A 21,693-nucleotide genomic window follows, 5' to 3' on the forward strand; every position below is an offset into this window, starting at 1 on the left:
GTTGTTCTGTTTCTTTATTAAATAGCGAAGAACCAAGAAGCAATCAATTGGAAGCAAAATAATTTAGAGGGAAAACTACACAGTATTCACATTGTTCATTAACTTTAAATAAAACATATTCCTCATTCTGAGTTAATGGGAAATATCTGAAATAATGGGAAATAATGATAACCATAATTACTGAATAATAGACTTTTGACCATTATACTTTTATTTCCTGCTCAGTGATCCATGGAAGATATGACATGCCATATTTAATCTTGATCTCCAACAAACAACTAACTGTTTGGTTTTTTGCTTTTTCTTTTGAGAGACTTCAGCAATTATTTAGTAGCAAAAATATCATCAAAAATACATTTCCCTAGAGAAATCAGTAATTTGATTTTCATCCATAACTAACCGTACAGATTGCTGTGACCCATGTACTAATCACAAGTCAGGCACATGGAGCTGATTTCAGGAATGAGGCACACTGATACGCTGATATGCCTTTTTTTTAGTGAAACCTATAAAGAAATCCCTTAAGAGGTCTGCATTTGAAGAAACAAACATTCCACTTGGTTTTTATAGGTTAACCAAAGTATGCAATCTATGTCCCAGGTAGTATTGACATTCACCTGTAATTAGTCATAGAAATTACATTACTTCAAGCAGCAGTATTCCAAGGACAGTATGTTTCCATATTTACCCATGAAAACCTAGTCTATCTGGAATTAAGGGAATGTAATTTAATTGAGAACTCTTCTTCTTCCTCCAGAGAATTAATTTAACATGTAATTTTTGTGGTGAGTTTGAAGTACAGGTTCATGTTCAGTCAAACACTTTTGCTTAATGAATATTGTCTAAATTTGATCTTGGATCAAATTGAGAGTGTGCTGTGTATAAACCAGGAGAAATTACGCTTCCTTGTCCTGGAGACATTACATATAAACACACCTACTTTCATACAGGGTTAGGATCCGACATTTGCAGACAAAAGCAAAGACCTAAAACATTTCTACCCTTAAAATTCCATAGAGGACCAAGTTTTATTATTATTGCCTGCTATTTCCTTGTATCAAACAGGATCTGACAATATTCTTCTGCTATCAGTTAGCATATCCTTCCGAGGGTCAGTGGGACTATCCAGCCACAGTTCGGCTCCTTTCATTGAGATAGATCCCAGAAGATACTATTCAGCCATTACTCACCTGTTGGATCAGCTTTCTCATGTTCTTGTTGGTTCTTGTTAGTGCTCTTACTTAATGTGTCCACAAAAATTTTTATGAGTTGATTGGGAGTTATGAGGCTGCAGTACCTGCACTGTCCCATGACAAGCAGTTTTGTGATACCATTTCTTCCAGTACTGATGCAAAAGAGCCAGTTACCAGTTTGCAATGGAGACCGGAGCAGACATGAATTCCCACCTCAAAGGCAGAGATAACACAGAGATAACAATTACATGATATATAGATTGTTCCTTCACCTTCTGCGTCTGTTGTAAGGATGATAGAATTTGAAAGCTGAGGTGTCAAGAAGAGATTCAATACCCAGTGGTAAGTAGTGACATGAAAAAGTTTTACAGATGAAGTATTGTAAGAGAAGTTCTTTAAGTATTTTTTAAAGCTTTGTCTATTAAATAAGTGAAGATATGATTACCTGTGCAGTGTAGCTACCACAGGTTACAATACTAATGAAAATGCAGACATCATTAACTTTAGTGAAGGTCAAACAGCTTCTTTTGTGGTTGAACACCTTCTTTTGAACTGCCAACATGGTCCAATAAAGAAAGAGAAAACTCCTACTGTGGCTCGGTGTATTGTCATCAGAAGAAGGAGGCATTCTAGTAACTTTTAAACCTGGTTTTAAATTATGGTTATGGCAATTCTTGGACAACCCCAGCTTTACATTTTCTAAACACTTCATTTTGCTTTACAGTTATAATGTTTAGAATTTGATACTGGTGCTAGTAGCTGCAGATCTACTTATTTATATTGTGCTCCTGCGTTTACGTTTCACTCTATCAGTTAAACTTAAACCACTTCACACAATATGTCAGAAGCATTTTGTGTTAGACTGTTTCAGATTTGCAGGCTCAATGACTTCACCATAATTGCTCTGGATCTGCAGTGGCTGTAGCAAGTCAAACTATGGTCCACGGACTTTACATAGTAATTGGCAATCAATTTGTAGTTCCTTTAATGGACTTTACTGTACATAACGAATACAGATGTACACAACAACCTCATTTTTTCCTTTTCTATTATGAAAACCTGTCATCTTCCTCTTTAGGACATGTGTGATTATAAGCACTCTACCCCAGCAATCAAATACAGGGTTTGCATTTGAAATTTCAAATACTCTTTACACACAGATTTCCAGGCACAATTTTTTACTTTTCTGTCAGCATTTACTTAACTGGAGCAAAGCAAACTGAGGTTTGACAGAGATCTGTTGTATTTGCCCTATTAACAGAAAATAATCAGTAAACCCACTTTGTTTACTTTTGAGGGACCCATCACTGTATTACATGCGGGCCTCCACAGCCATGGGGCATCTGTGTTTGTACTCATCTATGACTGAATCCTAATATTTGAACATCTGTGTTACCATCCTTCTACCTACTGTTTAAAATCTTTTAGGACAAAGTCTCTCAAAATGCCCCTCGAGGCAAGACCGTATGGCTATTTAGTTGAAAAGATGATGAGGCAAAGAGCTTCACTGCTTTGCCTGAGGGCACATGTTTCTCTTGACTTGAAATTGTATGTACCATTCCACTACTTGTTTGCATAAAAACTTCTTGTGTTAGGGCGTAACGCTTGTGATTCTTATACAGCAATTTGAGAACAGTAAAGTGAGAATTCATCCCCTGGGAACATGAACTTTTCTTAGGAAAATAATCAGTATCCTGCATATACCATCCATGAATTTTCCCTTTCTCTTCTACCCTGTTAGGCCTCTTTCTAGTGCAGGCATCTTTCCCCCTGCTCAGCAGCCATTCCCAGCTTTCCCATGTTGGCACCTCTTGCGGACAGAAAAAGCCTTAACATCAAGCAGCAGATCCAGCTTCTGCTGCTGTGCCTTTGCTCCATGGCCCTTCCCTTGGCAGGCAAGGGAAGGAGCCTGAGGCACCCGCAGGGCCCACCCTGATTGAGAATCAGATTTCAGAGAAAAATGCTTTGTCCTCGGGCACGAATATGAAAATCAGCTTTTTGGGTATTTCTGACTCTACTAGAGCTCCAGCCCTGGGTCACATTGTGCTTGAGGGAGCCAAGGAGACGTGTAATGACTGGAGATGTGTGTGGTTAGAAATGCATGTGAAAGCATGCAAACTCAGGCTGGCGGGAAATTGCCTTATTTGTATGTATGTCTTGTTTGAATAGACCTGCTGCACCCTACGTCTTATCTAAATACAGAATAAGGCCCATAGTTTCCAGCAACTTCTTCGTCCCTTCTTCCCCCTGGTTCCCTTTCCCCAGCTGGAAAATTAAACCAGAAATTTAAAGGTTAGGAAATTGTTTTGAACTTGTCACACTAACTTTCGGGTACCACCTCAGAATACCTGAATTCAGCATCCACAGTCTCAGCTGCAGCCTGGGAAATTCAATAAAAAACACCTTAGTACAGCTTGGAGAAGAGTTTTACAGAGAGGCGGGATTTTGGGGTTTACACTAATGTTTCCTTTATTCACTGAATATGCTTTTAGTTTTCATACTGTGAGCTCATGTTTGGATTTTATGTCCTTTTTGAAGATACATACATTAAATTTGAAGGAGTGTTCGGTTTCCCATATGAGGATCCTTCAAATTTAAAATTCCATTTGGACTATTTCAGACTCAGAAATATTTAAATTTTGCAGACTTATGGTTAGAAAAAATGAATCTGCGAGAATTCTAATAAATTTTTTCTTCTTTTTCTATTTTAGGAAAAATGTAAATATTTCAATAGGAACTCACAGAATCACATTCAAAGTCAAACCAAAATTTTCAGTCTTCACTAACCTCAGCAGGCACCAGATCATGCTTCTTTACAGCAGATTTTAATGGTCAAACACAGCACATTTTTATGCCTCAGTACTACAGAAAGGTGCCAATAATAATAAGCCCATTGGGTAGATGATAAACTCATTCATGCTGAGGTCAGTGCTTGGAGGCAGAGCCTACATTACGTTCTCCACTGACAATGTCTCAAGTACACATGCTGAGTTACTGCCAGACAGCTGGCACATCAGCATAAAATTCAATGCAACCTGCAGTGGTGTGCAAGAAATGGAGCAAATAGCTGTGTGATTTAGCTCTTGCTCCTGTGGTTTAACTGCTGTTGGCACAGTTTCCAGCTGATTTAAAGCAAGCCCAGGTAGTGTACGTGACCTGCTGTTGGAGAACTAACAGGTAGACATGACCTCCTCCCTGCTTCTGATTATACAAGAGTCCTTGGAGGACATAAAACCGTCATGATTTACTTCTGTCTTTTCACCAAAGTTTTTTTTTTTTTTTCCTTTTTCCTGGCCTAGTAGTTCATATTTTTTATTCTCCTTGAACAGATCTGTCTTCTCCCATCTATGTATCCTGCTATTACAGTTATCAGCATTTTACTATATTATTGTACTGTGTTCTTTTCAGTTTGCTGGCATACAGAAATTTCTTATTAAATCTTTCTCTCCAGGTATCATTATCTTTTGTTGGCTACCAAATTTGTTTGAGTGCATTATTGTCAAATGCATATATTAGTTTGAATTTTCCTTTCTTTGGGATTCATTTTCTGTATAAGACAATGAGATGTATAAAGACTTAGCATTACTTTAATGCTCCATCTCATTAAAAAAAGTGCAATTGTTAATGACTAAAATGCACCTCACAAAATTCTAAGTGATTCTATGCTTGAGATCTTAATTATGGAGAACAACATTCCTTGATTAATGTAACCCAGACATAGATCTATAATCTTGATACATAAAAATTTAGTTCCTGCCATGGGTAAATTTTTAAGTTACAAATGACATGAATAAGAGATTAAGTTTTCTGGTATTTGTTAGTTGTAATATAAAAGACAACTGCTTAACACTTGTAAATCTGATGCTGTTTATCGTGCTATCACAGTGCTTGGCTCAGGTTTTTACATTCTTTTTTTCATATATATATATTTTAATACTGCCCAATCCTACAGGCATCTACTTAGAAAAATAATTTTACTGATATGTATAGATGACCTAAGGTTCCAGGCTTACAGACATTTAAAATGTAATGCGGAAAAACCACTGTGTAAAACAACATTTGGGGAAAAAAAAAAAATCAAAACTGAAGCTTTTTCTTTAAAGTAAGAAAGGATATACAGCTGGAATCCTTTTATTCTGATCCACTTAGTAGCATGCTGTTTAACGACTCTAAGTGATAATGTACTTAAATAGTTAATTCAGGGGTTGATCCTCCCCTAAAACTGAGCTGGGAACAAAAGCTGAAATGACTTTTCAAAAGGAAGGGATGGGAGGAATTCTGACCCTTCTCCTGATGCTTTACAACGTGAAACCACAAAGCGATTGAGGAATCAGTGCACGGCACGTGGATTAAAATGCTTCCTAGAAGCAGCTAGTACTGTACACTGCCTCAACCCTCCCTGAACTTTCTCAGTAAATACAGCAGCCTGACAGCCTGGCTTCCCCGCTGGGTGGATCCTGCAACTCCAGGAGGGAATGGCACTTCTTGTTTTTAATTAGCAAAGGTGAAAGGTGAATTAAAACTAGCTGTTTGGCAAGTCAGAGCAAGGGGCTGAGTTCTGAAGAGCACCAAGGAGGAGGGTGCTTGCTTCCTTTTTTTTCCCCTCTCCCTCCCTCCTTTTCTGAATGAATTGCCTTGCAGGAGGGACTGAAAATACAGCTTCTTCCTGAATCCACTGGCAGAGTTACTAAAGAGAGCTCAAGACACAACACTGCAGAGTGACACCTTGGAATGTCCTCGCACTTTATAAACAATTGTCCTAGGGAGGGAATATTTTTACATGACATTTGCACAGCTTGACAAATAGCTAGCTGAGACTGTGTTCTTCTCTGATGAACGTTGAATTTCCTGTAGAGATACCCCACAAACTGACCAAAGAGAGAGATCTAGCTGCACTGGGAAAGTAGAAGTGGAACTTGGAGCCTTAAAAAACTCACCAAAACAACAAAGAAACAGCAGCAGTGTTTAAGTGAAGAGAGCAAGAATTTGATCTTGGGCAGGATGGCATCTGCCCAGGACCTTTTAATCCTGGTACTGTATGGCTTGTTACCAGAGTTACCGACTGGATGTCATGCAACAGATACAAGGCAGCCAAGGTTACGTCTATCACATAAAGGTAGGTCAGTGTGTCAGGTTTTTAAAGACTTTATGCTAATACAAGTTCATTGGCTTCACTAAATGTATTACATCGGGGTTAAATTATGGTCTTTGACAGAGTAAAATATTCTTGTTCAGAAATCTTGTGAATTGTTTCCTTGTGCTAGACTGCATCCATAATTAACTTTACTGAATTCAGGGAGATTTAAGGCACTCACAGTGATGATTTTAGGCTACCGAAATATTCTTCTACCTGAGAGTATGTTATATTTGCTTGTCATTCTGTCTTATCCTGTGTGCTGTAAGGAGCTCGTCTGGTCTCTAATGAGGTGGAAAGAAATGGAGAAGATAACCTGAAATTATTGCTGAATAAATATACTTATATGCATCAAGTAATCCTTAAACAATTAAATGCCTGTTTCACTTTTAGAATTCTATCCATCTACAAATATAGCTAAGGCAAAAGATTGAATTCCTGTGCAACCATATGATTCATTTTCTAAACTAGCAAGTGTCATCACACTATAATTAAAATGACTAACTGCCAATGTAAGTCTGCTTGCAGTTTAACTGAGTTACCCAAAGAAAAAAAAGATATTTTTCCTGACATATATATGTAGAGTACTTATAACTTTTGTTTGTTTGTTTAAAATTATTAAGGAAGAATGGGTCATGCACCCATTCTTCCTTAGCTCCTTCACAATATCTTCTTGTTCGGTGCTGGATTGCATATGATTTAAACTCTTTCTTGTGATTTGATTTTAATCCTGTGTATATATAAAAACACCTGTTCACAACCATGACATTTCAGTTCTCTGTACATACATTTGTAGATCATGTATTTAGAAATATATGACAGGCAGTTATTGCGGTAGGAGTGAAAAAATGTAAGTAAGCGTGCAAGATAAATTGATGATTGGCCAATCAGTAATGTTTTGATATTACCTCGTATGCAAAAATGAAAAGAAAATGCCTTTCTGCTGACATAGTTGGGAATGAAAAAATGCTAATTCACTCAAGAACATTTCTGTGGTTATGAAAGTGATAACTAAGCTGCAGCACTGGGAAGTAAATTAGGATACCTATTTTAAGTATGGCTAAGATTTAAGAATTAGCATTAGCTACACCTCCACATGTAGATAGCTTTAGTCCAAATAAGGTTTAATTGTGTTTTATATAGCAAGCTAAATTACCAATTATAAAGAAAGGAGAAGCTGAATAGGATAATTGGTCTGAATGTCTTGCTAGGAAGCTATAAGAAATGGGGTTTGCTTTTATAGGGCAGTGAAACATGATTTAAAGAAAGACTTGTCACGGAAAGCTGTCTTGTAAGTAAACAATTAATTGCTCTCAATAAAATAAATTATATGACCCCTTTAATATATAAACTACTTCTTATTTAGCCTATGGTTTCAGAGTACAGTAGGAATGACTGACAAATGCTGATTATATAATCCTTTCACATCTCTTACTGTTAAAAAGGTGCATTTGAACATTGATTTATTTCTAGGTGTAATTGCTAAGGCTATCTTTATTATTGATATTTGTTTGCTTGTGATGGGGTAAGGGAGATGAGAAAAGTACAGTAAATAAGACAAATAGACCTACTCTTATGTTGGTTCAGGACTCTAGCTTAGCTGCCAGTTTTGGCAAGCTCCCCACAATGGTGCCATGACTATTAACTGCTTCTGTGCTCACTTGTAGAAATAATTGTTTCTCCCCTGGTTGGAATCAGTGTACATTTCACTGCATACTACTTCCATTTTCAGCAGGGAGCCAGTAATTTGGCCATAACAGATCATAACTCTGATATTTGCAAGGAGATTTTAAAACATCCATTTCTCACAGAGGACCAAAGCTTCCCTGCCTGATCTCAGTTCATTCAGATCCAGTGACATAGAAAGATCTGTCCCAAGTGAATTCTCTACCATGAAAACACACATTACCATCTTATATTTCTCCTTGCACAATACCCTGTTGCATTTTTCACACTTATGAAATGTGACTGGTTTTACAAGCTGTGTTGCAGTCAGGGACTGCCTGGCCACATACCCCAAGCCAAAGGTTAGAAATGGCATACCTGCCTGCACCCTGGGAACAGCTATTGCAATCCTCCCAGCCAAAAGAATGTAGTGACCAAGCATGAAGACAATGAGTGAATGTTGTTGCTGTATTCACTAATCAAACAGGAACAGCAGGAGGGTCCCTCATCTTAATTGCATTTACTGCAGAGAAAGGCTGCTGTGGGTACCAGCTGGGCATGGGGTAGTTACAAAGAGGTGGTCATGCACCCTCTTTACAAAGCTGCTGCAGCCTCTACTGTGAGTTGTGTGATACAGACAATGAAGCCTGTATGCGTAAATTTTCAGTGTTGAGTAGCTGTAAAATCAGTTAAAAATTCCACTGCAAATACCCTGAAACATGAAAGTGGGCAGGCCTGCTCGCTGCATCCCTTTGTAACTGTGGATGTTGGTGTTTAATTGGGATTCAGGCCAAGACAGGCTAGCACTGACTGGTAAATTAAAAGCTTCTATGATGAGTATGATGAGGTTTATAGATGTGAGATTTTTTTTTGTTATGGACCAAGTACTTAAAACTGGTCTGTTTTAAAATCTTGTTACTTTAAAGAGCCAAGACAAGGCTTCCACAAATTAGACTGTGATTTTTATAAATTCTTATTTTTTTAATTTTGTTTTTAAGTGATCTCAGTGAAAGTGTAGTGAAATGACAGTGAATGAGAGCTTTTTGCTCTCACAGCAAACCAAGCTTCACCTGCAGCGCACACATGTCTCCAAAGCCACTGCAAGAAGATCATGTCCTAACCTTTGCATGGAGGGGTCTCCTGATGGATAGGAATACCACAATCCCCTTGCCAATTAAATGATATATTGTGCAACCCCTGTTTGGCTCTATGGCCATTTACTCAGTTTCAGTGGGAGTTAAAGTCCTGAATTCTTGAACTACTGTAAAACCTGTCAAGTTAATGCAAAGGGTAATGGTGTTTTTTGGTAGGGTAGAGGATGGTCTTTATTTACAATAAACTCAAACATAAGAGTTTTGCCATTCCTTTATATGGGATTAGGATTAATCCTATAACCACCTAACAGTCATTTTATGGTTCTAAATGCATTTTTAGTAAACTGAACTATATTTATATCCAGGACTTGAAGGTGTTTTCCTCAAATTGTCAGCTTCTGCCTATCAGAAAGTTTGCACTGCAATTAGTACCACTTGTGGTATATAGTGGTATGGTAGCATTTTAATTTTTGATGATGACCAGTGAAGATCTTGCTCAGGGTAATAATGTACTCCAATAGCTTCATGCTGATTTGTAGAGATAAAAATGTAGTATTGCTTGCTCAGTATTAGAGAGAAATAAATTTCTGCATTTTAAAGTTATAGGTTGACAACTATATTTAAAAATCATTAACTCATTTTACATGCAGTACAGGCTCTGCTTAATGAGGTGTTAATGGAAGCCAAGCTTCAGCCCCTATTCTTTATAGGCTGCTGGTTAAATTCTTTCCCAGTATCCCACAGTTTCAGTTCTCGCAATGGGAAATATATAATTAAGGTGAAATCAGCACACACTGCATGTTAAAAAGAAACTGTTTTCGTTACAGATTGAAATGGATTGGGTTTCAGGAGGGATATATTTTTACAAGCCTAACAGAGCTACACTAGAAGCATGTAGGCCTGAAGAGCCCGTGAAGGATGTAATTGTATAAATCAAGCATCATGCATGTTTTGCAGCATATTTCTAACTGTTGGTGTTTTGTTGTCTCTAGTTTGTGAGTATGGTAAAAAGCAAAACTAACGCTGTATGAAAATGAGATGCTGAACCCTTACAGCAGTCTGTACAATTTTGTTGCTGCAGTGGGACCTGGTATAGCCGGCTATGTGGTGAGGGATCTGTTGTCTGTTTTACCTATTTACATTGCTCTGGAGTGACTTGAGGGATTTTGTCATCACTTGATCTCAGGTTGTGTACCCATGCACTGGGCACTTCTTGTCTGGAAAAGGTATGGTTAAGTAGCAGTTGCTCCTGACTTATCCATCCAAATGTCTGTCTTTAACATGATGTAGGAGCTTCTTGTTACTTTCCATAGTAGACTCAAGCAGCAGCAGGTGGAAGGAACAGACTGAATTTACAAGGAAATAATATGGATTAGAAAATTTATTGTCCAAGCATAAATAAATAGCAGCAGACAACTAAGGAAGGGAGAGCTGAAATGTTAAAGAAGCAGTTATATTCTCCATGTTCATATATAGGTATTAATATGTAGAATGTATAATATGAAACATTCAATGTAGAAGAATCTTGGTTTATTAGGGCTGGCTAATGATCTTTTAGGGCTGCTGAGCTCTGTTACAGCAGAAAAAGCATTTCATTGTCATTTGCAAGAGCCAGGCTTTCAGCACACCTCCTGTAACTTTCTTGATAATTGTAATTCACAATTTATTTTAATTAACACTGAGAGTTTTGTCATGTTTATCCATGATATCCTACTGTGTCTGTTCTCTAGCTAGGCGGCAGTAACATTTACTCAGCGACTGATGACTAAATTGAATAACAAAAATGTAGGGAATTTTTAGACAGGCATTTGTGAATCCTGAAGTAGGTAAATATATGTAATTCAAGTACAGTATTTTCAATTACTAATCACCTGGCCACATAAATCATGGCTAATTCATAACTACCCACATGACCCATAACTAAATCATGACTAATTAAGTTTCATGCACGAAAATGTTTTTTTATTTTTAACAGCTTTCACTGTAATAGAATTTTGGTTTTGAATGAGTAGGAAAGATTAGTTTTCCTACCAAAGCAAATTTAAGTTCGAGAAAGATGTTCATTCATGATAGATATACATCATCTTGAATATGTAACAGAATAAGCATTTAGCTTGCAGTCTATGCTTATGTATAATCTAGAAAAGTCTGTGTAAAGAGAAAAGATTATTATGTCAATGTATATACACACATATATGTATGTATAAAATATGTGTGTATATATAACAGATTGCAGTTTGGATTTTTCTTACAGTGAATTAAAGAATAGTATAATTCCAAGGGTTTAGTAAGTAAAGACCTGCATTATCCTTTATTATGGCTCCACATCTAAACGTGTTTGGGTATAATGGCTGATAACCAGAATTATAACTAGCAATCTTTTCTTACTTAAATTCTTGAGGCCACATGGAACTCAATGTCAGCTTAGAAATATCTTAGAGAAAGATGCGCAAATATCTCTGGACCACTTGTGGGGTACATAGGAGCTTTAGCATCCCTTCTCCCACTGGACAGAACTGATTTTTTTACCAAAAAAATAGAGCAAACTTATGTTTATTATTCATCTGTATCACAAGAGGTGACTAGCAGTAAGTTCAGAAGTGTTTCCAAGTAATCCTAGAGGGACTTGCTCACAAAGACAGGAATTTTTTGGTAGAGAATCCATGCTATTTTCTTTCATAACTACATTTTGTTGACAAAGGCTTCTGTAAGTATTGCTGTAACAGAACTCTGAAGCGATAAACACCACTGCCAGGGATGCAAGAAGCAGACTGTTTGCTGCGTAACATCAATCACTTTCCTTCTTTTGCTTTAAAGAACTAAGTACCATCTGAAGGTGCAAGACCAGAATATCCTGCATGCTGCTGCTTCTATGCAGCTACCGCTCCCTGCTTTCAAAGTGATAACACCATCTGCTATTTTAAACTCTTCATCAGATATTGTATTCATCATTATTTCACCCAAAGCAAATGTTACATTTTCCTCAAATGGAAATAGAATTAATGTTGTTTGTACGATTTACACGAAGCTGTGCAAGGGTGAGCACCTGTGTCGGGTTTTGAGAAACTTTTGGTCAATAAATATTCTAAAAGTATGCAGCAGGAATACTACATATTATTTAAACTGCCACCCTGGTTTTCTTCATGTAACCAGGCAAATATGAAGTTATAGCATGCAGCCAGCATTAATTAGAAAAATCTTAATTTCTTAAAGAAATCCATAGCCAGCAGAGATAAAGATTATCATATTTGTTTTACAGAAAAAAAAGCCCTCTTAAGTATACTAGTTACAATGTTTTGTGTTGGTTAGTTAATATTTGACATTTAAATAATGAGTTAAGTACACATGATTAAACACGAAAATGTTAAAACAGAAAAAGAATGAAAATATTGCATTATAAAAAAATCTGTAGTGTAGTTTAGTTATAATTCCAAACTCCTGTAAAGAAGAGATGGAAGTAACTTTGAAGAAATAATATTTATGAAGTTTTTATAATAAAATACATCATTAAAATGATGGAAAATGCAAATAGTCATCACTGAGACTTCAGTTTGAGGAACTGAATTACTTTCTTACATATATTAAAACAAAACCATCATAAAACAAAACCATCATAATTATCTTAGAGCATAGTTTCAAAACCAAATGTTACCAACCTGTGGTTTCCCCACTTTTATCATCTCACATTGACAAATTCCTTTGTCCCTTGATCTTGGTTCTTCTGATCATCCTCAAAGCTAAAAGTTCTTACTTTGGAAGAGATATTTCACCTTGTTAATGAATTCAGTTGAAGGCTAACTTCGCTGTTTTTCTCCTTCAAGCATCTTCTGTTAGTTTTGATGAAGTAAAAAAACTGATACGGTTTCACTCATGCTGCATCCCTTTGGCAAACTGTTTTATAGCAGTCTAAAGACTTTTTTTCCCCCCTTTAAAACAATGTAAAACAGGAATATATTCAGTTTTTTCTTACTTTTTGATGATACAAAATTCACCTAAACAAAAGTGTTTCGAGATAGATAGTTTTATTTTATTGTAAGAAATTTTGGTAAGAAAATGACATTATAAACACAAGCAAGGGTTTCTCTGTTTCTTCTCAGGGTTTCTTTGTTACATTTCTTCATGCTAGACCTTTTCAGAGGATTTGTAATTTGCAGCACATTATGATCAGGCATCTGGATACACTATTTAGGCGCACTGCTCTGGTGAATATATCATCTTAATGATGAACCTTTGTTTCTTTTCTAGACTCTCATTCTTTTTTTACCTGTAATTTGCAGAACTTCTGGAATATAATGGCATGTAAAAGGTTTCTTTTACAGTTTCTGTGCAAGTATGTACAGGAGGTCTCTAACCACAAAGATGTCAACAAAATTATGCCTGCCAAACATCTTGGCCCCGGCATGACACACAGACTGTGTGTGTAGCCAATAGCTGCAAAACTTGGATAACTCATGTAGCTGAAAAATAATTTTTGATGGACTAAAAGTTGAATCTCATTTTTAAATTACTTTTTATTAGTCTCAGGTGAACGCAGATAATTGGTGGTTGGTTAAGTCATATCTTGCTACCTTGTCTCAATATATAGTATTTGGTATGCTTTATTACCTCTTCTGTCAATCAGAATCTGCTCAAATCTTATTAAAAGCCAATGAGAGTCTTCCAGTTACATATAATGACCTAAGACTTGTCCTGAATTCAGTGCAGTGTTTCAGACTAACACTTCATTTGCCTGGTGGAAGTGCCATCCATTTACCTCGTACATTTCACAGTACAAAATCAATGAAATGTACCAGGAAATAGCAATACTCACTGCCCTGTTGCCCCTTTGCCTTCCATGGAGAAACCTGGTGCTGTAGCACATTCTGTACCTCATCTGCCTGTTACTGGTTGACTCCTGGTACTTAGATCTTCTATATCAAGAAGCGGATTAAAGACTGAAGTTTTCAATACTTCTGCAGGTTAAAAAGTCAACACAAAGGCAACCCTGTAATAGTCTGGTAGCAAAGACTAAATTTCCATAGACATACAACATCTAGCTTCTAAAGTTGTATTACCATTCTTAGTTGAATTTGCTTGATAGGAGCTTTCATATCAGAAACCCAGTTGTGAAGGGTATCTTTACAGTCAAGGAAGGTTATATGACAAACATGAGATTTTTGTGCTTTGTGTGGTCAATTACAATATAGTTCAAAAGATCCCTGAGAACATTAAATGTCAAAATACAGAAGAAATAAAAGGCAAAAAAAGTTGTTCATAAAAAATAAAAACCCCCAAACTCAACCAAACAAAGCTTGTTAGCCAAACACAGGAGAAATAAAAAAATAAATATCACTGATGAGCAGAAGATGTTCATTATTTATAAGAATTTGATGACATGCAATATATAGTCCTCTTCAGACTGTGATTTGGCAGCAGCAGCAGCTGCTAAGGAAAAAAAAATGATATTTATGATCCTTGTGAAATCATGTTGCTAACATTTCTACTTCATCAATATGGAAGACTTTCTGGTTTTAGGAAATCTGCTCAGTCAGTGCAGCATGTGAACTTTATCCTCTGTTTCTATTTCTTTAAATCTCCCCCCCAAAAAAAATAATTACATACAAATTTGAAAGGTACTAAACTGGATCCCTCTAGTATGATAATGGGGCTTTTTTGCAAACTATTTGCAAAATAATTCTCTAAACCAAGGAACCAGTGCTTGAAGGACAGGCATTCAGTGAAAGAAAACTTCACTCCTCTTAACATCCTTAATGTATCTATTCTCTACTTATTCTGTGTTTATTTTTATCTAAAGGATTCCTGACTTCATACTGTGAAGCAATTGAAGCTTCTGTGGGGAGTCAAACAATGGGCTTTTTACTGTTGCTAAGTTTGCTTTATAGGCTTTTTCTTACAGCACATTTGTTTAATAGGCCTAGTGAAATGGTGAATGCAGCTGTAAATATATCTTCTATTTGTTGATGTGCAATAAACATCACAGAGATGTTGCCCTTCTCTTATTCTGATCTTCCTGACACTGCTGAAAGGAAATTGTACGAAATGAATGAAAAGTGCCTTAAACTGCCGAAAACAACAGTCCCCATATACCTAAGGGTCAGTACCTTGTTTCTCTTTTAACAGATGGTTTCTCCCAGCAGTGCTACTAAACCTTAATAATAGTAAAATAATAGGTTGCTCGATGTGAGAGAATTATTCCAGATAGCACTATTCACTGGGGTCATCACTGAAGGCGATTTTTCAGCCAGAAAGCTAAAGGTTAGCAAGTGTTGCTTAATTCCATGACCTCCTGCAACCCTTTATTTATGATTAAGCTAAGTGCTTTCCCGTGGGTGTGTGGTAAAAACCAAGAGTAAATGAAAATAAACCCATTACTTTTTGTATTAAATATTTCATCTCAGTTGATTGAGAATGATATGATGCAAACCTTGAAAATATGTGTTGTCTGGGAGCCCAGAAAGACATAAGTTGTCTTAGAGATCTTGTTCTTATTAATGTTCTTGCTGAAAAAAGGTCTTGCCTTTATCTGCCTGTGTTTACATGTAGTAAGTCATAATTTTCTCTTCTCTGCTTATCTTAGGCATGACCATGTCCTTCTGCATATTTTCAGGTTACACAAGCATCTGGGATAGTAATAATTTCTAAACATACTATGGAGGAGGTGTGAAGGTATTCAGCAGGTTGAGCATTTATTGTAGCTTAGAACTAGGCTGTAAACCGTCCCAAGCTCTTTATTGATTCCATAGTATTCCTTGTTGAATTACTGAACCTCTGTGGGTCAACACTCAAACACTAGAACAGGTTATTTCACTTGTAAAATACTTGAATTCTTCTAAATAAAATGTTTCAAATGTAGGAGATAAAATAAACTGTTACAGTAAAGAATGGTTCTCCAACATTTTTAAATGCAGCACGGTGTCCTTAAATTCTACTGCCAAATATATGAAACTAATAAAAACAGAACAGAAGCCTTATTTCACTGTTACTAAGGACAATAGCAAACCTCTCACAAACTTCTGTGACTAGAGAGTTGACAGGATTTTCATGTTCCTGACTTTCTGAAAGATTGATGCATTTGATTGTTGCACTTAGCCTGAAAGTGTATTTCTGTCTCTCCTGAGTATAGAAGGAGAATAATTGTCATCTTAAACCAGAGGCCTAATTTCCACTCAGATTAAAGTAGGTGAGTTGGATTTGGGTTGAATATCTGATGATAGGTCTAGGATGTTACACATCCAAGGATAAAGCCCCTTAACTGAGAATGACTTACTGCAGAGCTGACAAGCTGCAGCAGTATTGCCTTGACAAAGTAAAAGTGAATATATTATTAATAAGTAGTGTGTCTTTGGTCTGGTCTGGAAGATGAGGATGAAGGTGCGGTCACTTGAGCAGTGACTTGGCAATGTAAGTGGCTACCATAGCTGCTGGACACAGCTATCTCTGGACCACAGTGATGACCCAATTGTGTGCTGCATCTGCTTCAGTGCACAAAATGCTGATTTTGTTTAAGCACAGTATGCTGATTTGGGTTAAACATGATATGCTGACTTAGGTTAAGCAGCTTTCACAAAAGCTTAAACTAAATTGATTCACTATCATATTGAAATAGGTGAGCCTCTCACAGCTGCCTGCCAGAGCTCAGCCACTCTCTGGCTAAGAAGCAGTAATAAACAGAGGTTACATACAAGATGTTTAAGTTATTTCTAGTGTGCACAAATCAGCCTTATAGTCCATATCCTAAAATTTGATTCTATAAATACTTGATCATGTGTGTATCTTTAATCAGACAAATGACTCCATTGATTAAAAGTAAGTTGGGGTTTGTTTGCAAGATCAAAGTCTAAGGCACAGATCCTTTGTGGTCATGCCTGTAGCATGATTGATTAAAACCAATCATGACAAAAGTTGTTCTATTTTGCCCATACCTCAGGCATTACAAAGCAACATGAAACTCTGACAATTTTGATTTATGTGTGTAATTTCACTTTCCATTTTATTCTTTGGTTAAAACACTTCTGAAAAGGCTTGAGACTTTGTTATAAAGAAAACGGTATTTTCAGAAAATGCTTCTTTGAGGAATATATAGAGCACTAATATTTGCGGGTACTTGTCATTTGGAATTGTGAAATAGATGTTACAATAGCTGTATGACGCCTCTATAATTTTCTTGACACAGAACCCCTTTGTCAGAAAACGTAACAAATTACTACTCCTTATACTCTTAATTTAAAAGCAAAACAAAACAAAAAACTTACAACATGGAGATCTGAAAATATTAATAACTGATGTTTATACATTCTTGTGAAATGGCTCTTGAGGTGTGTTGTGAATTTGATTGCAACATAGAAATGCTCTACCCTAGAGGGGTAACAGACGTATTGACACGTACTGATATCCGATACTATTGCCTGGGAGTATTGCAGGACCCATGGGGAATATCTGAGTTAGAGTTGTCATGTCTTAGCACATTTTATATTTTAAAAGGTGCAAACTGTAAATTAACATGTAAAAAGTAGATTTCAAATCTATGATGAAAAGGTGCTTCAGAGTTTTTCTGGATTAGTCCTACATTATATCAATAACTGTAGTCCTGCTACAACCTTGTTGGTGTCATTTGGCTTCTAACTGTTCACAATATGATGGTAATTTTCTGCAGATGTTGATTTCTGTGCAAAATCTGTCACAGTGGTTTTGCTTTGTAAGTGTTTGGTCCTTCAGTCTGTAAGGTCTGCTCTTGCCAGACATTGTAATTTTGATTGCAGAGGTTAGCTATTACCACATCCACCTGAGTCCCATAATTGTGGTTGTAGCTGCATTGCAGTAGCACAGCGTAATAGTGTGTTTCTGTTGGCACCTTGGAGTTCTGCAGTTGCTTTCACGGGGATTGTAATGATGCTGATACTACTTAGTCACTACAGGATTGTTTACAAACTTTTAAAAGTGCATCTGAGAGCACTAAAGGGTAGAGGTAGCTCCTGAGAGCAGCTTGCATAATTGGATTAGAAAGCCTTCAGGCTGACCTTGACATTGTTGATTGGACTTGTTTTTAACTGATCAGTTCCTAACCTAAGCAGTTACTGGTTTTTATCCTTGTAAAGACCTCACACCTGCAGAAAACGTAGATGGTGAAACTCAATAAAGACCTCACAATTGCTGATAGCTATCTTGGATGGCAAACACTAGAGATGTAATGTGACTCTTATAGAAGCCATAGTACCTGTAAAACATGTCTGTGTGCTGTTTTAAACCAAACTCTTTCATAATTAAATAATTTCTTTTGAGAAAGAAGAGTTACAGTCCTTTTCTTTCATTGAGAGTTTTTCTGTTGAGCTGATTGAATCACCAAAAATGTGTTAATATTCTATTGGATTTGATAAATCTGGATTCACTTTGAAGTTTTATGAAAAACTTTCAACAAGCTCCTGGGATCCTCAAGTGTTAAAGTCTTGCCAAAGCAAAAAAGATTTTTTTCCCAAGTAGAATTATCTAACCTACATGTGAGAATAAAACTTCCTTCTACCTACTTATTGTTTTGCCTAGTGAGATTGAAATATGTTTGACACCAGAAATAAGGGACATTAACAAGGACATGCCTCAATAGCAGGCAATCATTAAAGCTGAAATAAACATGGAAAGTGAAAGAAATATATTCTAGTCTCCTATATGCTTATATCTCGTCTCCCTTGGGCTTTCTCTGTTCTTTCCCCTACTGAAATAGTCTGAGATTGTATTCTCTTTATCACAAGTTTTTTTAGTATTTCTACTTCTTAACAAGTCACCTAATCCTTCCAAAGCCAGACTCGCCTTTCCTCATCCCTAACGTTTTCCCACTGCAGGACACATAATGGTATCCCAGGCACTAAAGTGCCCCTTTATAGCAGTTCTTTGCCTTTCACATAACCTTCAACATTATTCCTGGAACTCTTTACATTCATTAACCCCTTTTCTGGCTCCTTGGTGGACAAAAAGTAGCAAAGGTATGATTGTTTCTGCATGTGCTTGTTGACCAGTCAGTTTACTTGTGTTAATTGACCAGTTGCGTGCTAATTGGATTAATTGGATCATGAATTTTGTTCTTCTTTTTTGTTAAGGAACTCATGGAGTATTTCCATTCCTTAACTACTGATTTCCATGAGACTTGGAAAACCTGAATATTTTGTAGACTACCCTTACTCCCCACCCTTTTCCCAATAAATTTGAAATTGGTCAGAGGGATCTCACGTGTCACAGGGAACAAACTGATAAATGTCTTGTGTCCCAAGGAGCAGAGTGATAAAGAATGCCTGATTTTCTTAGGAAATTGGACTTGTTTTCACCAAAAGAGAATCAAATAATATTTACCATGATTGATAAATCATCATCCTCTCTTTTAATCCTCCCAATAATAATGCAATTATTTTTTACAACAGTTCCTATGGAAATTTCAGTATTTTCCTGCATTGCAGGTAGTTGTTTCTAGGAAGTCCACCTGATCACCAAGCACAATTTAGACTGAAGATATTTTCTTATTATATGAGTTAAAGGCACTAGGTCTGTGTTTTCAAGGACTAAAAGGATTAAAAGTAAGAAATAAGTGGGGTTTAGTTCTTATATTTTTGTCCTTTACCAATAATTGGGAACTGTGCAATAAATGAGTATTTGGAAAAGATTTTATGTGATAGTCCCTGCTTTCAAACGGCTTAAGGTTTTTATTCCAGCTCTTCCCTGGAGGATTTGACATGATCTTGTTCCCAGGGGAGTTTTGGAGATATGCATACATCTTTCTAGAAAGAGAATACTAAAGCAAGAAGCCAAGGAGGCTTGCCCAGATCAAGACAGTGTTAAAGGAAAAGAGCATGTGGAAAAAAAAGACCACATAAGCTTTATATGACTGTGGGAGATGAAAGAGTCCTTGCCAGAAAAATGTATGGACTGGGAATTTTAAAGATCAGATAGCTAGCTTAGTGAGACAGGGCTTTATCTAATCTAAATCAAACCCGCTATACCAATATCATCTACTTTTCACCAAACCACTTGGTAATATGAACAGTTAAAAACAAAAAAACAAACAAATATGCTTATCAGGCTAACAGATGACAAGTGTATACACAAGCAAGATGAAAAATAAAATCTATGGGTATCTGAGAATGTTCTAATGTAGGGGTAAAAACAAAAAAGAAAGCATTCTCTATTTACTTTGTATTATCTTAGATGGTGTCACTCTCATTTCTGAGTGATAAACTAGTAATAAATTGTTTTATGTTGTGCTAACAAGCAATTTTATCTATTAGTAACCTCCAAAGTACTTCAGTACAGCAGCATTTTATTTAAAGTGCTTTGAGATATGAAGTCAGATAAATTAACCTTTTTCCTTTTATTGATTGTGCTGTAAATGCATTCCAAAAATTCTAATGGGCTGATGAAACCAAATTTCTCCTTAAGCTGCTGTCATTTATTCTTTTGTAGTGTTTGTCTAGATACTGTTAATTAACTTCAATTTTGCAGATAACATAGGAATGTAAAAACAGGCCTTTGTGGTCTCTCAATTCCCAGAAACAGTAGCAACACTTTTAAAGAGAAAATGACGGGTGTTGTCTTTCAATTCTAGTCTCCATAGGAATACTTATTTTTGCTACCAGTTAAGTATTTAATTCAGAAATCCCATACGAATTGTTTTAACGATGCTGAGACTTCTATATTAATAAACTGAGGTACAAGATTTTTTTTTCAAGTCCTAGGTTCTGAAACATAAAGTTTTTTCAAGAATAAGCTTTAGGTTTTTTAAAAAATAGTGCTCAGCATTGCAGAGAATTCTTGGAAAGCAATATTCTTCCAATATATCCTAATATTGGACAAAACGGATAGTAAATTGAGAGAGCTTTGCATTTATTCCTTGAAATATTACATGCTTTTTTGGAAAGTCTGATCCCCCATTTTAAGAGTGCCCAGGTTTGGCAAAACTGCTTTTTTGATGAATGACAATAAGTACTAATAACTCCTTAATACATTATCAGAGAGTTGAAGTGGTACTTTTTCTCTAGGACAAAGGCTTATCATAATTACTTGAAACAAAAATGTCTTGAAAAGGTATTTGCTTAAATTATTGTTGTGAAGAACAAGTGCAATGAAATGTTAGTTGTTTATTTATTCCAAGGTAGTCCAGGTGAAATATGCATCCTTCTGCAGATAATTTATCTTGTTTTGAGTCTGACTACTTCAGATTTCACTGTAACTTTGCAAGTCACAAAGGACTCAGGGATGCACTCAGTTTGCAGCAGTTTAGCAAACCATGTGGCATCAGGGTTCGCATTCACAGCCTGCTGCAAATACATTAAAGCTGCTTCACAGAACCATTATAATTTGGGGCCAAAATTTGATTCTGAGGCACCCATGTATCACAGGTTAGCTGATGCATGTTAACTTGTCTTTTCACCATAAACTGGTCGTGCATCAAATCCCCATCAGTTCATGTGTCATGGCTGGTTCTCCTCTGTTGGCCTCAGTGGGCTGTTTCTTTTTTTTTTTTTTTTAAATGGTTTCTGATTGATGTTAAAAAAATAGAAATAAAAAAATTTAAGAATCTTTCTGCTTTTCTTTGTGGGGTTTTTAGATTATTTTTAGGATTCTTCAG

General features: G+C 36.3%; 1 protein-coding gene across 1 annotated transcript in view; it reads left to right on the top strand.

The window, feature by feature from the left end:
• Nucleotides 1–5,654: 5,654 nt before the first annotated feature.
• SEMA3E (semaphorin 3E) overlaps nucleotides 5,655–21,693 on the top strand; it is a 138,332-nt gene continuing 122,293 nt past the window's right edge. Inside the window, exon 1 of the mRNA XM_030480453.1 lies at nucleotides 5,655–6,309. Within this exon, the coding sequence (XP_030336313.1) occupies nucleotides 6,195–6,309 (115 nt within the window). The 5' untranslated portion in view covers nucleotides 5,655–6,194. The remainder of the gene's footprint in view (nucleotides 6,310–21,693) is intronic.

Source organism: Strigops habroptila, chromosome 3, assembly GCF_004027225.2.
Source record: "Strigops habroptila isolate Jane chromosome 3, bStrHab1.2.pri, whole genome shotgun sequence".
Lineage (NCBI taxonomy): Eukaryota > Metazoa > Chordata > Aves > Psittaciformes > Psittacidae > Strigops > Strigops habroptila.